At 37.1% G+C, this 18,133-nt stretch overlaps 1 protein-coding gene across 1 annotated transcript; it reads left to right on the forward strand.

The window, feature by feature from the left end:
• The first annotated feature begins 272 nt into the window (after positions 1-272).
• Positions 273-17,671, forward strand: LOC108659657 (very long chain fatty acid elongase 7). The gene is made up of 8 exons (XM_030391164.2): positions 273-629; positions 14,926-15,024; positions 15,098-15,288; positions 15,369-15,449; positions 15,515-15,677; positions 15,750-15,886; positions 15,962-16,243; positions 17,315-17,671. The coding sequence occupies exons 2-8, from the start codon at positions 14,964-14,966 to the stop codon at positions 17,462-17,464; spliced, it is 1,065 nt and encodes a 354-aa protein (XP_030247024.1). The 5' UTR covers positions 273-629; positions 14,926-14,963; the 3' UTR covers positions 17,465-17,671.
• Positions 17,672-18,133: the final 462 nt, after the last annotated feature.

An 18,133-nucleotide genomic window follows, 5' to 3' on the forward strand; every position in this document is an offset into this window, starting at 1 on the left:
CTTAGAGCAAATAAGCATAAATTGTGACGTCATTGAGCGACGTATGCAATGTGACGCGCTGCTTTAAATATAACTAAATGAAACATCAGTTTTTTTAATTACCACCTCTGTAATGTTTGTAGACACGATTTCCCTAAATATATTTATTGTTGAGTAAAATGTGATGAAGCATTGATGTACCATACGGATGTAACTTTTGCGATACCTTGTCGATTTTTTGACATCATGAATTCTCTTGACTTTCGTCGTTTTTCTTTTGGGTTTATTGTTTTTGTTGTCCGCTTAGTTTGATTTTAGACTTCCTTGTGTATGGTTGCTGCCGTTGTTGCTACGTTTGCGGTTCGGATATAATTTTTTGTTAAATTCCGATTCTTGTGCGTGGGATACGCGTGAGTTAATTCATAGTGAAACTCAAAAAGTATCACCCAGCAGCAGCCAGAGAAATGTACTTAAGTTAAATTAATGCAAAAAGTTTTCTAAATTATTTAAACGCGCGACGATCAGTGTGATATAGTATATGTGTGTGAATGTCAGCGTGTGTGTATGTGTGTGTGATTGAAATTCTAAAAATTTAAGCAAAATTCCAACGGTGCACGTTCGCTGAGTTCGCCGGCCTGAAATCATTGGCGGTAAGTTCACATCGATTTTCTGTTAGCAACTTGTTGTGCACTCCCAGAATATGCATCCAGTGGTGAAAATTAGTCATCAGAGTAGTTGCTGCGTGGTTTTAATTAAAACAAAAAACAAAAAAAAGCGACAAAATGAAAAAAGAAAAAAAAAACGGTCTCCTGTTTCCCGCCGCGCCCAGCAACGCACCGCAAGAGTGACAAACAGGGAAGCAACAGCCAAAGTAAGAGAGGAAGAGAGTGCACGTGTATGGGGCGCGTAATTCGCTCTTTCCGTGTGTGCGTGTACTTTATAAGGTTGCATGTGTATGTGTGTGCACGCTAGTGTGCGAGAATGAGAGTGAGAGCGCGTTAGCACGTACGTGTGCTGACTGCCCTTTTAAGAGGGGGAGGTCGAGCCGCGTTAATAACTGTTAATTACTGTTCAGGCCCGAATGAAAATATATGTAAATGCATATGTATATATCTATGTATGCATACATGTGCCCACAGTTAAAAAGAAACCCTTGCAAATTCCAATGTAAATTTCCTTAGTTCACTTACAAAAATAAAAACCACGATATGCAAATGCGGTCTCCGTTGTCAATTGCTTGGCACACATTCAGTTATGTCAATTCATATTTGTTGCATCATTTTCTGCCTCTCCCCCAGTCAACGTCGAACTGTCAAGTGCGATTGCGAGCGTGAACGCGAACGTAAAACGCCTGCGCCTGCGCAGCCCTGCATTGCATTTTTGTTTTTGTCGATCACAACAAAAAAGTTTCACCTGTCAGCAATGCGGAAATCGTTGGCAATCGAACAGTGGGCAGTCGGCAGTCGGCAGTCGCCAGTCGATAATCGAAATCGCAATCGCGTTTGCAATCGAGTTCATGTAATGCAGAAGGTCAGCCAGTTAATGCGCCCATTAAGTAAAGCGAATGAAAGCTTGGATTTGTATTTATGTATTTATTTATTTTGTTCGACTGAGCTTTTGCAAATCTGATTGCAACATTTGTTTGCATTGTCTGAAAGCTATAGCTCATTAGCAAACATTGGGTAATAGTAGATATAATATATACAATTAGAATGGTGCATTGCGCTAATTGCATTCTTAGCTTAGCCTAACACTAGTAAATTGTAAAATCAATAAGTAGAAACGAATTAACGCTAAAAACATTTGTTTATAGTCAACAAATGGGAAATCAAAAGTCCTAAGGTTCAAGTTCGCGTACAATTTGTTCACTCTCTCTTCTTCACCGTCTGTCCTCGTTCACTCTCTCTCTCTCTCTCTCTCCCGCTCGCTCTTTCTGTTGCCACTCGACAAGATGTGCCGCTACTTTTTCAAGAGAGCTGACGCCGCTAACGCTGCACTGCACTCGCTGCCAGCCAATTGGGAGAGTGCTCAAAATATCGTATCATATAGAAATTTCATTTTAGCACCGCAGCGTCCAAAGTCCAAGCCAACTGGCTGCCGAATCGGCTATACACACACACACACACGAATGCATATTCGTGTGCGGTTGCTGTTTGTTGTGTGTGTGTTTCTCTTGCGTGGTCTGCTGATGTCTGATGCCAACGTATGAGTATTTACGTATCTATGTGCGTATGTATGTATGTATTATATGTAGGAGCATCTTATGCTTGATAAGCACTCTGTGCCGCACAGCTATTAGCTTGACGTTCTTTCAACCGGTTTACCCACAAGAAATTAAATCTACAAGAACTTTCATTGCAAAAGCATAGAAAAACGAAAACATGAAATACCCTGTAAGGCGTAATTGTAATGGAATTGCGAACAGCTTGAAGCTCAAGCTCTAGTCAAAGTCAGTTAATGATTAAAGTAGTATGCAAAATAATGATATATCTTATTTCTTATGGCTAGATAGTTAGATTTTATCTAGTGCCACATATGTAAAGCGTAACTGATCATACTTATGCAACATCGTTTTCTAGGGTATTCAGAAGTATTTTTTATTGAAATCGATCCGAGTCTATGCTGTCTGTTGCGGCACGTTTTTACAGTTATTGTGTTTGACCACAAACATTTGAATATTACCACAAAGGCAACAACAAGAACAACTTGAACCGACCGGCCGAGAGGCCACCTGTTGCTCGACTATGAATACAAAAGATGCCGTTATATGGCAGCGGCTATAACACTTGACGGTTTTCGGTGATAATTTTGACCCAATAAGGCGTGGACTTTGCCTGTAACACATTTGCATATTATTTAAGAGAAAAAATAATCAAAAATTGTTGGTTTTACATATGTATGTACATACATACATATGTATGTATATGTAAAGTTTCCCTTTTAAGAGGCTTCGTTAGGGCAATCTGAACTGATCTTTGATTGTCTTGGAGTGGCTTACCCATTTTGGTTTTTATAAAACTACAAAAAAAAAAAAAGAAATAAAACCCGTTTAGGTTTATATAGCGAACCATCTGGAAGCTGTTGCATCCACATCTCTTGGGATTTCATTTTGCACTTTTTGATTTAAGTTAATAGCGTTGACTCAATTCCAAATTTTTCGCACATTAATTTGTCGGCCTTGGCGCGGGACTGTCATTAATTATGTATTCACATGTAGTTTTGCTTTTTTTTTTTTTTTTTTTTTTTTTTGGGTATTTCACTATGTCTGCAGCCAGGCGAGTTTCAAATTACGTTTGACACACTTGGCTTGTTTGGTTTTCGGCTATTATGTAAGTGCTCAGTTGAACAAAAGGCTTTGACCTTATCCTAGAATTCATTTTAATTATTAACTGATGCAGCTTATAGAAGGTTCGAGTTTTTCACTCGTTTTTAACTAAAGTTAAATAAAGTTAAATACAATTTTTTTTTTTACTGAATGGTTTTGCTAAAAACTAATTCAAAAATTTTTGTAAAACAAAGACTAATTAAAATAAATTTCTAGAAACTACCAAACTACACTAAGCAAATTAAATACATTTTTAAGAATTTAATTTAGTTGAAAACTAAACTAACTAAATGAAATAAAGTTGAAAAAATATATAAATTTATTGAACATTAAGTTAACTACATATATAAAATATTTACTTTTGGCCAGCTTTCACTGTACTAAGCGTGCATATACGTTAAATTCATAATTTTTTTGATATGATAAGTGAAACTTTGCACCCAAATTGCATTTTTTTGCCGCTTTTCAAGACACTGATCCACTGGGCATGAGTTTCAGTACTTGCGCTTTATTAACTTGCAAACCCAAAAAAAAAAAAACAAGAACAGATGAGAGAGCAGAAGAGAGCACAGTCAGCTCGCCGCTAACTGCCATCGAACGTCGGCCTTTATTTAACTTTGTAACGCTGGAATGCAATGTATTCTACAATTTTGATTGGTGGGTGTTTTTTTTGTTGGTGTTGTCTTTGATTTTTTTACCTGAACCATTGAATGGAATCAGGGTATAAGGTTTGTTAAATTATGTAAGAGAAAGGAGCTGGCAGACCCACAAGTATAATATTCTTGATCAGGCGAAGCTGAGTCGATTAGCCCTGTCCGTCTGTCGTCCGCCGTCCGTCCTCGTCCGTCCGTCCGTCCGTCGTCGTCCGTATGAAGCGTCGATTTCGATGATACAGAGCAGACTTCACTTTTTTTTAAATCGTAATATCACGCGATTCGAGTTATCACTAAAAACGTAACTCTTCCGACTTTTCTCGATAAAAACCTATCGAGATCTAAAAAATTTACTCATCTTCAAGCTAGAGCCCAATTAAATGTATATAGACGCATGTCATACCATTCGGTTTTGTAAATTTACACCCACCCTCACCCTCTTTGTAAATATATATCAATACTAGAGACTTGTGTTCGTATACCCATATAAACGAATACGTCTGAAGTTTCATTACGATCGACTCTAGAATTAATATTCCAATAAGTTCTCCTAATATTGCACACTGCGCGCAACCCAATGCAATGCTGTTATGTGAGTGTGTGTGTGTGTTTTTGTTTGCGAGTGTTGGGTGCAATGTTTGAAAATTGCTGAGGTTCAGGGATCTCGTAGTCGAGCAGTCTGACTAAGCTTCTTACTGTTTTTTTTTTTTTTTGGCTGTAACGTCTGTCGTGGCCAAAAGCCGCCCAAGCGTCACGCACTTGAGCTTGTTTTGTTGTTTTGGGCGTTGAGCTACTTTTGGCCCGTTTAGCTGTATCTGCTGTGCTTTTATTTTGCGCTTACTTTGGCGGCCTCTTTCGCGCCCGCCAGCCGGACGAAGAGAGATGAGCAAAATACTGACCGAATTGGTGCAATAAACTGAAAGATATTTATAAATGTGATAAAATATGTACTTGAAACTAGAGTTCTGAAAGTCTTTGATGTACTTCTCAACTAGAAAAAAAAGCAATTGTTTATCCGAGACTTACTAACTACTTCAGTTCAACTAGCTTTATTTTTTCTTGTTCATTAATTTGATTGCTCATCTCTATCGAAATCGTTGCTGAACTCATTTCATGCGCTAATTTCGGACGCATCAAAAATTAATTGACTGCCATTACAAACAAATACTCGCACGTATGTGTCTGTCTGTGTGTGTGTGTGCAGGTGTGTGCAGGTAGTTTTAATCGACCTCCATGTGTATGCCCAACTCATTCATAAATAAAACAACATCCACAACAACCACATCTACATAGCATCCACATGTAGCCTGCGAATACGCCATTTTGTTTGTATTTGAAATCAACGCCATCTAGTGCTAATAAGACCTGCATACACATGGAATAATGATTAAAAAAAAAATTAAAAATTAACAAAATTTACCATCAACAGCAGCAGCAGCAACAAAATTTCAAAGTCAAACGAGTTGAGGGTCAACATTTTACATCCATTGCTCATCCTCGCAATTGAGACAGAGGGGTAAAGAGTGTAAAAAAAAACAAGATATCTATTTCGATTCGGTATTTGCCGTAATCCACATGTGACCCTGAAATTCATTTGCTACGTGCTGTAGTTTCCGTTTTGTAAGAAAGCCAATTCGCTTTGATTTCTCTTCAGTGTGTTGTTTGTGTCTTTGCAATTAATTTTGCACTTGCCCCGCCTCTACGAAAAAAAGGAACACTAAGTTCAGCACAAAATGTATTATTTATTTATCTCTGACTTTGACCCGCTTCGCGTGGTATATTTAATTTCATGCAATGGGACAAGTAGGCGTCGAGCCGATAAGCAAATATAGAGAGTGCTCGGGATGGAAGTGCTCGACTATGAGATACCGTTAACTTTTGACAAATCTCTGAGAAAAATGGAGTACTCGCAATTTGTAATATTCAAATTGTCTGTATTTATCGCAGAAAACTCTCATGTTATGCCTTAAACCCTGTCTACAGTTATCGATTAATATCGATAACATGGAAACTTAACGTATTTCATACATTTTATATGTCTAGTTTTTAACTCTTACGATTAAGTAGGTCGTACAAATCAGAAAGTACAGGAATCAGACAATCGATCCAGATTTATATATTCGGAAGTCCGATAGATCAGTTACATACATTATAAGGTATAGCAATTTATTTTAACATAACCTGTTGCATATCAGTGCACTGGGATACATAAATAATAATAAAATAGAACAGGTTAATTTAGAAAAATATCTTAATTAAAATTTCTTTAAATCATTAAGTCGCAGGTGTATGTCACTCCTAAAAAAGCAAAAATAACACTCATATACATTAGTTATTTACTAGGCTGTCTCTCTAATTGCAATTTAATAAACAAATTTATTCAAATTCTTGAATTAATTTGTTTGCTTTCAAAGCTGTTTATACTTCATGCACTTGAAGGTCGCTAAGGATCAAGCCACTTTAATTATTCAAATTCTTGAATTAATTTGTTCGTACTTATATGCACTTAAATGTCGCCAAGGATCAAGTCACTTTTAATTCTAATCGCAGCGTTGCCAGATGCTGTGAACTCGTCAAACGATCTAGTGGCAACGCTGCATTCAAATATTAATGTGTGCATAGAATGATTTGCATACGGATTCTATGAAAGAACAGCTTATGAAATTAGTAGAAAGCAATGCGACGCCGAGGCGTAGACTGGGGCGACCGACTCGATGCCGATGAACAGCATAACGCATGCAACGTAACGGTTTCTGTATGCGTTGTATTTCTCTTGCTTGCATTCAAACGAGTTCAAGCTGCAAGCGGCTCTCTCATCAATACATACGCATATACACAGACATACATACATATGTATGTACATAAATGAAAACTGGGCTTTCTGTGCCTTCATTCTGCAGCTCTCAGTCAACATTTTGCTGATGCTGTAACATTTCTTTTGCACACCTGTTGTGAACCATGTGGCACACTTAGCCAACTGCCATTCAAAGAGTTTATAAACAAATATATATACTTTATAAAAATTTTATATACATACATACATATATGTGTCTATAGACATTTGTGAACAGTCATAAGCCGGAAAGCGAAAGTAATTTTGTTAGCAGTTGGCTCTAATAGCCGCCAGCGCTGCTACGCTGGCCAAAAACGAACGCCTAGACAAATGACCAGCAGCCAACGCCAGTTACATCAACAGTCAACATTGCCGCAGAAGATGGCGACTTGCCACAAAATGCCTTAATTCACATATAAATGCAGACATACTGACATAATTATGCATGTATTGGTGGCACAGTCTACCTGCCTGTCTGTCTGTATATGTGTGTGCGTGTGTGTTTGTGCGTTTATTTTCTTCTCTTTTGAGCTCTGGCTGTGGCTCTGGCTATGGCTTTTGCAATGCAAGCACAGCTCAGCATAAACAGCGACTGACTGACCACCGGCAGCAACAGCAACAGTAACAGCAACGGCAACGGCAACGGCAACGTCAACTTTTGTAGCATTGGCCACTGTGGCAATCGCGCGCTCAGTTGTAATTTTGGCACGCTGGCCAACGGTTCAACAAGCGGTTGATCTGCGCCGTCGACTTTAGTCCGGTTAAGTGAGTGTAGCTTTTAAAGCTATTAATAATACATTTAAACAAAGCTAAAAAAAAAAGAAGTTATTTTGAATTTGCGATTGGCGTTGCTCTTTGCACTATTCTCGATTTCTTTTTTTTTTTTTTTAATTACTAATAAAGGGCCCGATTCTAGCGTTCTCTTTGTCGCGCGCTCTTTCTCTCTTTAGTTTACGCTCTCGATTCGCTCGTTAGGGCATGATTCACCGTTAAGCTGTGTAATCGGTCTGCTCGTGCGCGCGCTCACTGATCGATTCGGCACGTCAGTCGTTGTCGTTTCTGTTGTCGTCGTCGTCATCGTCGCCGTCGCCGTCGCCGTCGCAGTCGCTGTCGTTGCCGCCGTTGTTGTTGTTGTCGTCGGCGACGTCTGATAAGGTTCACAGGCGCATCCAGCGAGCCGTCAGTTGGCTTAAAAGCGTGCAAGGCAAAGCATCGCGTTAACGAAACGGTAAACGTTACCAAAACCGTTAAGTGTTTGTTGTTACGGTGTATGTGTGTGTGTGCTTATGTGCGTATGTGTGCGTCCAATGTTGCTGTGATTATCTAATCGTCATAAACACAGCAAAATACTTACAAACATATATAAAGCCAACATAAATACATAATTAAAAAGCCAAGCCAACGCCAAAAATAATAATAACAAAGAAAAGCGAACAACTTTCCAAAATTAAACAAAAAAAAAAAAAACGCAGCGATTTATATACATAAGAAACATACATACAAACACATTTATATCAAGAAATAAGAAACTATAACGAATATCACAAAAAGTCAGGTGCGTGGTTAAACTAACGAACTTTCTGGCCAAGCTGGTCACTGTAGTAATTGTAGTTACATCTGTGTGTTTGTGTTTGCTTGTACGTGTGCGTGTGTGCATGAAATTCGCATTGTATAATCACAGCAAATACTCAAAACGTGCTTTGCCTGTAAAACCTAACTCTGTTTTAGGGCACCTTGCAAAACCGAAATATTTAAGTCTGTATGTGTTTATCAAATGTTAACCGGCTTTCCCCGGTCAACAGGCAGTTTTCGTAGTTTTTAAAATTCTGTTGATTATATATTTGTTAGAAAGACGGTTTCTCTAGTTGAGGGTGATATTTGGAATTCTTTGTAAAATAAAATAAAATTTATAAATATACTTATTCTATAATATAATAATTTTTTATAAGAATGTTGGCCTTTTTGATATTAACAAATTTGATATTTTAAAATATACCTTTGATCGTGAAAATTTTAAATTTAAAAAAAAAAAATTGAAAAATATTTTTGATAGTTATTTAAATAATTTAAAAGAGCATATTCTAACCAAGTATCAGCATTCATAGGTCCTAGAGCTAGATACAATTAGTTATATGATTCCGAAAGTTAAAAAAAAAAAAAAAAATAAATGAATAAAAAATAAAATAAAACAAAAAATTAAAAATAAAAATTAATTATATCAAAAATCTTATAATTTATATACATACATTTAAAAATTTGTTGTAGTTTTCCCATGATCTATTTATGTATTATTATCAGAGGCAGTTTATAACCAGTTAGTAGAGCTTACACTTAATAACAATTCGTTTATTCATCTATCTATTACGCTTCTCAATAACTGTTTATTAGTCACTCTGTTGATTCTATTATCAGTTCCTTTTGTTATCATTTTCTTTTCCGTCCCTGCCCCATTTTTTCGATCATTAATTAAATCCAAGTAATGGGCAAAAACCCCCAACAACAAAATATGGTAGCATAAAAATATCATAGGCCCTGGCAGCCCAATTGGCACTGATAACTGCTTGATTATGGCCAATTAGCAAGGCCAGGTGCTTTTGGGCCTGATTCAAATTGGCCAACGATAAGATTGTAGATCTCATTACCGATTATCGATTAGCATAGAAATCGGCCGAGGGTCTTGTGACTCAGCTGATTACGATTAACGGTTTTTAGTGGTTTCCTCGTTTTGGCATGCGTCATAAGGCTCTATATCGGGTATTCCACTTTGGCACTTGAACACGCCGCCAAAACTCTATCACAGCGCCGGGTCGCCGTTGCATGTGCTCAGCGATATTTAACGCTCAATTAGGTTTTCTGAACGAGCGATTAGGCCAGATAAGGCACATCACTAAATAACAATAGTTCGCATAACCTAATAGTCGCGAGACAGATAAATCTATGTGTGTGTGTATATGTACGTGTGTGTGCTTGTGTGTGTGTATATAGAACACGCCCACTGTACTAGTTAATGTAACGCCCAGCGCGATGATATCAACAAACTTGAAACTATTTTTGTTTCGCGTTTTAAGTTTTAAGTGAATGTTTATATTAACATACCCTGTACTAGTTTTTAAAGTGTGAAGAGGGCATATTGATTGGGTTAGCATAGAAGCAAAATTGAATGGCCTTGATATCCCTTTAAACTCTTTACGCTCAGACTGTTTTTCTCATTTCAGGGCTTTCATTTATATAACATAATTGAAGATATTATTATATTTTAGCATATATCTTTTAGCTTAGCTTAAATTCGACTCTCATATAACGTTCGAGTTCTTCTTCACTCGCTGTCCTTCATCTACTCAAAACTTCAATGTGATATGGAAATCTGTCTATAAAGTTTGTATTCTCAATATGAATCTTAAAGAATTATCTCATTATGAACATAGCTAAGCTCTATTTGTTTGCAATTTTAGATTTGAAACAGGCTATATGCTAGTCTGATATGCTCGTTTCGCAAACAGCTGCTTGTAATTTTCGTGCTCTAATTAATATGGGAAGTACAGCAACAACAACAACAACAACAACATCGATGACATCCACAATGCTGCATGCTAACATTTGCGTGCCGTACTCCACATCCTATTGCAACACCCAGTTCTCTTTGATTAAATTGCCCCAGAGTGAAGCCTGCTGCACACAGCCGGAAGCAACAGGCGTCTGCCGTGTGTGGGGCATGCGTCGTGCAGCCAGCCCTGCTGGAGAGGGTAGCTCTCTTTCTATCTCTCTCTCTATTTCTCACTCTTTCTGTAGTCTATGTGTGTTGCCAGTTGCATGGCTCATTGATTGTTCACTTGGGCGCCGACAATGACGATGACGTCGTTGGCGGTGACACAGCAAATGTGCAAAAACAAAGTACAAAAATAAAAGAAAAACATAAAAAATAAAAGAAGAAATTAACAAACAGGAAAGAACGGTTATCAGTGAAGCGTCGAAGATTGAATACACTTGCGAATTCTCTTTAAAGCCCAAAGTACATAAATGAGAAGTTATTAGTCATCTCAAATACAATACATAAATGTATATGTATGTATTTATTATTTGTGTGATAAAAATGGTTATATGTGTATGCCTTTCAAGTGCTTATTGAGAATTTGTTTTGCAGAGCCTGCACCCATTGAAATGGGAAATACTTTGAATATTATAAATACATTGTTGTTTAAAGCGATAAAAATGCATAGCCAACAGTTTTTGATAGGCTTATCACGAAAAGCAAAATGAGAAAAAAGGGAGTTCTTAATCGAGTGATAAAAATCATATATTTTAAATATGAATTGGATTGTTTATAAATTTTGACTTCCCTGACTTTTTAAAATACAAAATTTTAAATCTAAAACTTAAAAATAAATCAAAAATTAGTATTTCATATATTTTATTTTTAATTTTAAATAAAAAATTTTTAACTAAAATAAATAAATAAAAAAAAAAAAAAATAATAATAATAATAATAATTGAAAATGTTTGAGTCATAATCTAAAAAGTTCAATAATTAGAATTTAAAAAAACTCTTAAAATTGGAAATATTATCTAGATTAAAAATATATATTTCATAAAAATACGGAATTTGCTAAAAAGAATTTTTTTAAACTTATTTATTAAAAAATAATAACAATAAAATGTAAATTTTAAAAATCTAAATTTTTTTTATTTTTGTTTAAGGAAGTTAAAGTTTCCATATGAATAGCATATATTGCATTTTTATAATTCAGTTCTAAATATTTCAATATATATGCAGGTTATAGAGGCCACCTAGTATTCTGTTCTGTTCTCATTTAAGTTATAGCACGCAGCACGCAGTTGTTAAGGGTTTTTTTTTTTTTTAATATCTAAATGACTTTAACTGCACGACAAACTGGGGTCGACCCTATCTACGTAGTGTATGCTAAAGTAACATCATCACCCGACACTCGACGTCGCTTTCGCATGCGCCACGCCCCAGCGTGCGGTGCCGCCCGTTTGTTTGCCAATTTTTATTTGCTCCACTTTGAGTTGTAATTCTTCTTGGCTTATTATGTAAGTCAAGATGAGCAGTTGTTGTAGTAGTAGTAGTTGTTGTTGTTGTTGTTGTTGTATGTATGTTACCTACCGCGATTTACGATGCCACAGCCCATAAATGTTTACCTTGACAATTTGAACTGTCAACTGGGTGCGAGACAAAACGGACTGTGACGAGGCAACAACAGTCACTCATTCGATCATTCAATCAGTCAGTCAGGCACTCGAGCAGTCAGTCAATCAGCCAGTCGGTCAACCAACCGTGGTGCTGGCCGTGCCCATCCATTGCGCCTCTCTTGTCAATATTTCATAATTCACAGCAACAAATTTATTGAGTTGTTCAGTGTGGAGGCTGCTGCACGCACGCCTTAAAAAAAAAGCTTGCCACTGACCCACACAACAAATAAGAGACAACAAAAACAGCAATAAATTGCGACAACTGTTGAAGACTTTGGCAACGGTATTCATATAAAAAGAGAGAAAAAGAAAACAGAAAAAAACAGCTACAACCCACTGACTAGCGGCAAATTTGTTGTTTCTTTTTTGTCAACGATTGAGCCGATTGAGCAAGCGGCGCTTACGTCGACATCTGCACCACCATCTCCACCGGCAGCAACAGTGCCCCATTGCCAGTCATTGCTCATGACATTCAAAACAAACTTCGAGTGGCCACGGCTCACGAGTACATTGCCTTTGAATTGGCATTAGACAACGTCCAACCACGGTCATGGGACTCGGTGGGGCAGCAGCTGTGGAAGGCCGTTGGAGCATGTGCAAAAACAAAAGCAAAGAAAAAAGTTGTCCGGTTTAGAAGTCAATGAATTCTTATAAATTCAAGTCAATTGCTGAGAATTGTTTTTTCACTAAAACAAGTGCAAGTGGGGCATGCGCTAGCTGAGGGTATGCTAGACTTGCAGATACCCGTTAGGAAAAGTTTGCTTGAATTAAGTCATATACTAATGGAAATGGAATGAAATTTACCTATTTATCTCATATAAAAGCATAGCCGTATTTAAAATTGTTTAATTTCCAACTATTATGAACTCAATTGTTAGAGCTATATATAATATAATTTTACAGAAACAAAGCCCAATCTCTAGATCTGTTTCACAACTGTTTACACAACTGAATTATAATTGCTGATGTTGCTTTTTTCTTTCTCTCTCGTAACTAGTCAAATCGGACCTTAATCGCCCCAAAACTAAACCATTAAATGGCCAAATGTTATCTGCGTTTATCACAATCATTAGCGCAGTCGACTGTAAAAAACGATGTTGTTTAAATTCAGCAATAAATTGGCATATTGAAAGTGAAGAAGATAAATTGATACGAGCTGACGTTTAATTGTTGCTTCTGTTCAGTTTAAACTACAAAATAAATTTGAAATCCAATTTGCCAAAAATTGATTTATAAATTGCAAACATTTTTCAAATCTAAATAATTTAAAATTCAAATTCGATCTTAATGCGGTTATTTATTCATTAGCACGACCCATAGTCTTAATATATTCTCTGTTGAGGAATGTTTTTTTAAATTATGTTCAAACCGATTTCATTCTTCTAGCTGGCAAACAAGTTTAGAACACATTCGCCTCTTTGTCTTGAAGACCTCCTATTTGACCTATAAATGTATGCATATACATATATGTATATTCGCATTCCATCACAAATCTGGTTGGTTCTACTTGAAGCAAGGGCGATCAATGAACGGAATTCCATATGCCACCCACGAAATGGGATGAGGTCGCTGCTTCCGCTGCGGCGCTTACAGTGTACACTCTTTGTCTATTCATTGTAGTTTTAATGCACAGGCAATTTTACAAATTATATGTGCAATCCATAGAATGAGTTCCGCATTGATCTATTCGCACTTTGAGCCCCACGAGCTGGGCTCAGCTGGACGAGCCTGGCTCACCTTTCACACCTATTAGTGTTGATCGCTCAATTGAATAAATTAGCGTTAGTTGATTTGTATTCCTTGTAATTAACTTGGGGCTTTACATAGACTCGACGCAGCAACAACACCAACGGCAGCAACGGCAGCAACAACACTTATTTTGATTTGTCATGGCAATTTGACTTCCTTAAACTTTTGATGCCTTTCATTAATTGCCTCACTTTTATTTTTACCAACTTTTATTGTCTATTTATGGCGCTGTAAATTTTCCGGGTTGTTTTATTTTCTTCTTTTTTTTTTTTGCCTACGTACTTTTTGGTTAGAAATTTTTTGAATAACTTTTTATGGGCATTGGATCACTGTGATCTAATTAATGTGTAAATAAGAAGAAAATACTTTAAATAGCTAGAAAACATTTTGATTGGAATTCGAGAGCATTTCTAGACTCATTGAATTTGGATAGTACAGGATGTAATGCAGGCGGGAAAGAGCCTATGAAGTACATGTATTCAGGATCATGATTATGATGATGAATTGAGTAGATCTAGGCTAAACTTGAAATTTTATATGTATATCCCTGTATATATATTTTTATTATGATTTGCACTTTTTTTGATAAAGCACAAAATTTTAAAAATAAATTGATAGTTTTTATTTTCTTTTTATTTTATTTAAGATTTTCTTTGTTCTTTGGTGCACAGCCCATTTTTTTTTTTATAAGTTTCGCATTTGTTACCCTTTTTCCAAGATTGATATAATAGAGGCTTGTGCATTGACAAATAAACATACATACATACATAGATAGATATTATTATCAAGCTCAGAATATCTGATTACCAAAGCTTATCTAGAACAGCAAAAGGTTGTGCAAAAAGTTAATTTCCTATATAAAGTTGATGTGTGTGTGTGTGTGTACGTATATGTGTGTCTGCTGTTGTTTATATCCGTTAAACAGAAACGTGGAAAACGCTAAAATCTGCTGGAACAACTGTGTATTTGGCTGGGTACTCCCAATTAGAGCACTTTCCCTTGATTTGCATCTGTTTGGGCATTTAAAAAAATAACTAGGCCATATTAAAATACAAAATTTTTAATTAAATTTTTATTGTTGCTGGTATATGAATGAGTACCTATTAATAATACATATATATTAATTCAAAAGAATATCTATAATATACTCATGCTGATAATCGACATTTTTGCAACAGCTCGCGGCATCTACAACACCTGCAATAACAGCCACAACATGGACGTACTCATGCATGATGTGTTGCACTGGTATAGAGACCTGATGGACAACAAAAGCGGTTCGTAGACCCTACCTAGACTGGGTAATGTGGCCATTTATTGATTTTGTTTCATTTCATCTCATCCATCCAGATCCGCGCGTCAATAATTTCTTTATGCTCTCCTCGCCTCTACCCACGCTGTTTTTGTGCCTCTTCTATGCATATTTCAGTAAATCTCTGGGGCCGCGGCTAATGGCGAACCGTAAGCCGATGGATCTGCGCAAGGTGCTCGTCTACTACAATGCGGTGCAGACCATCTTCAGTGCGTGGATATTTTACGAGGTAGAGCACGGCAACGATTGATTGATAACAAGAACTGAAAGTGAACTGATCAAAATATCTATATATTTTATTTGAATTAGTACTTAATGAGCGGCTGGTGGGGTCACTATAGCTTAAAATGCCAGCCCGTTGACTACAGCAACAGTCCCATGGCCATGCGGGTAGGTTTCGATCACTGAGCTATGAATCAATCAATTAGTGTATTACAATGGCTTTCTCTTTGTAGATGGTCAATATCTGCTGGTGGTATTACATATCAAAGTTCACAGAATTCTTTGACACGCTCTTCTTTATACTGCGCAAGAAGAATGAGCACGTATCAACGCTGCATGTCATACACCACGGCTGCATGCCGTTCTCGGTGTGGATGGGCCTTAAATTTGCACCGGGTATGTATCAACACACCCATTCTCTGTCTCTCTCTCTCGACTCTAATAATTCTCGTATCGTATTTTCTCTAGGTGGTCACAGTACTTTCTTTGCCCTGCTCAACTCGTTTGTACATATTGTTATGTATTTCTATTATATGATTGCTGCCATGGGTCCAAAGTATCAGAAGTTCATCTGGTGGAAGAAATACCTAACCACCTTCCAAATGGTATGCAAGTTTAGCTCTCACTTTAATCAAAATCTTAACTGATCTGTTGCCCGCTTCTTCTTCTTTTTGCTACAGGTACAATTTGTGGCCATATTTACGCATCAGTTCCAGCTTTTGTTCCGTGACTGTGATTATCCCAAGGGCTTCATGGTCTGGATTGGATTGCACGGCGTGATGTTCCTATTCCTATTCTCTGATTTCTACAAGGCTAAATATCTGAATGCACAGCGTCGCCGCCGCGAGGCAGTCAAAGTCAATGGCCATGCCAATGGCGTCTACACGAATGGCAAAGTCAAGCATTTAGGCAACGGAGATGCCCCGCTCCCTGCCAATGGCACCAACAAGGGTGCCTGTATGGTGAGTTCCACAGCTATCAATAATTTGCAGTTGCAAAATAAAGAAAAAAAAACAGATAGACTGAAATGACAAAAAAAAAAAAAAACAAAAAAAAGACGAAAAAAGCAATACATAATAATACATAAACAAACGTGTGGCGTAGGTAAGCAACATTAAATCAAGTAGCCCTTGAAAGTTATTAGCCGTGGCTAAGCACACAATTCGACGCCCGTTCCCAAGTGCTGGCACCCCCAGGTGGGGCGGGTGAGATGTCCAGTCCAGTGTCTGTGTGTGCATACTAGAGTTGGGTGCGTATCGTGTATCGTGCGTGACACGACGCGTTCATAGTGATGCGCTGTACTATGTGCTCAGCAGCTCATTCAATCAATTTTTAAAGTAATATATATGATAGAAATTCAATGTCAAGAGTTGAAGCTCTGGCAAAAAGTATGAGCAAAGAAACTGAGGAAAACTCAAAGAAAAATCTGCATTCATTTTTTTAAATTAAACTCCAAAACATGATATTATTTTCACTACAATCAAGATTTGATAAAAAAAATAGTTGAATTGGAAAAACTATTAAAATATTTACAAAAAAATTTTTTTTAATATTTATAAATTTGGTTTCATTAAATGTAATAGATTTTCGAGTCTTACGTGTAAGACAAAGGTTAGGCAGCGCATCTCTAGCACATACATTCAAGTGCGTAGTTGTATTATCAACTAAAAAATTCTAACTAGCTTAGTTAAGCAAACAATACACTCACACACACCTAGACACACACACCTAGCCACAGGCACTCATACACGCGCGCGCACAGCACTCGCAAACTCTCAACACTACGCGGGGGACGTTTCAATTAGCGAGAGCATGCGAAGCCGGATGCGAAGGCCCAATCATATTGGCTGCCGGCCATTAGGAAGGTACACAGCGCTTTGAACTCTAGCTCGAGAGCTTAGAGTGGGATTGCAAGGGGGGTAGTACGCACGTGCTTGGCAAAAAAAAAAAACGAGAAATAAATAAATAAAGTAGCGAAAACTTAAAGCGTCAACTGAAATTAATCGCATCAATTTTCAATTGGTCAATTGCAGCCCGTTTTGGACGATGAATATGTGAATAGCAACGGGCATGCGAATGGCTTTAAGGATGGTTACTTCAAGGAGGGCGTACTCTCAACCAATGATGCCATCTTGAATCCGGACAGCAGTAGCTCTAGTCTGCACCAGCGCAAAGTCAAATAACTACTACTAAGATCTACTACGATGATATTCATAATATTAGTTTTAAGTATTTAGCGTGTAACCGAACCAGATCCGATCGCGAATCGAGCAGATCGTAACAGGCTAAGGGCAGTATAGAAATGCATCCATGCAAATATGACCATTGGCGACATAAAGAAAAAAACAAAACAAACAAAAAATGATTAAAACATTATCTGATTTTAATAATTTATAATATAAATATATATTTATGTAAAGGCAAGCCAGATGTTAGTGTTTAATGAGAAGTCACATATATTACTATATATACATATATACGACATATGCATATATACATATATAAGTAGGCAGACCAAGAACCAGAACCAGGGAACCTCCATTCCCTCCACCAACAAGACCATCAGCACCCACTGTAGCCGAAGCCGTCAAGTAGATTAAGAATATATGATGTAAACTGCTTAAGTAACTAAATAACAACTAAAACAACAACAATTGTTTAATATCAAACATACTTTCGCTGGTATTACTCCCACATATTATATGTATATGATCACACCCCCACATAAATGGACACATATTTTTTGTAAAAATATTTTTGTAAACTCAGCTTGTAACTCCCGATTTGTGACGTATGTTAAACTGTCAACATATATCATTTCTATACACTAGGGCAGTCACCACCCACACATA

Source organism: Drosophila navojoa, chromosome 2, assembly GCF_054131105.1.
Source record: "Drosophila navojoa isolate 15081-1374.11 chromosome 2, UAZ_NAV_1.0, whole genome shotgun sequence".
Lineage (NCBI taxonomy): Eukaryota > Metazoa > Arthropoda > Insecta > Diptera > Drosophilidae > Drosophila > Drosophila navojoa.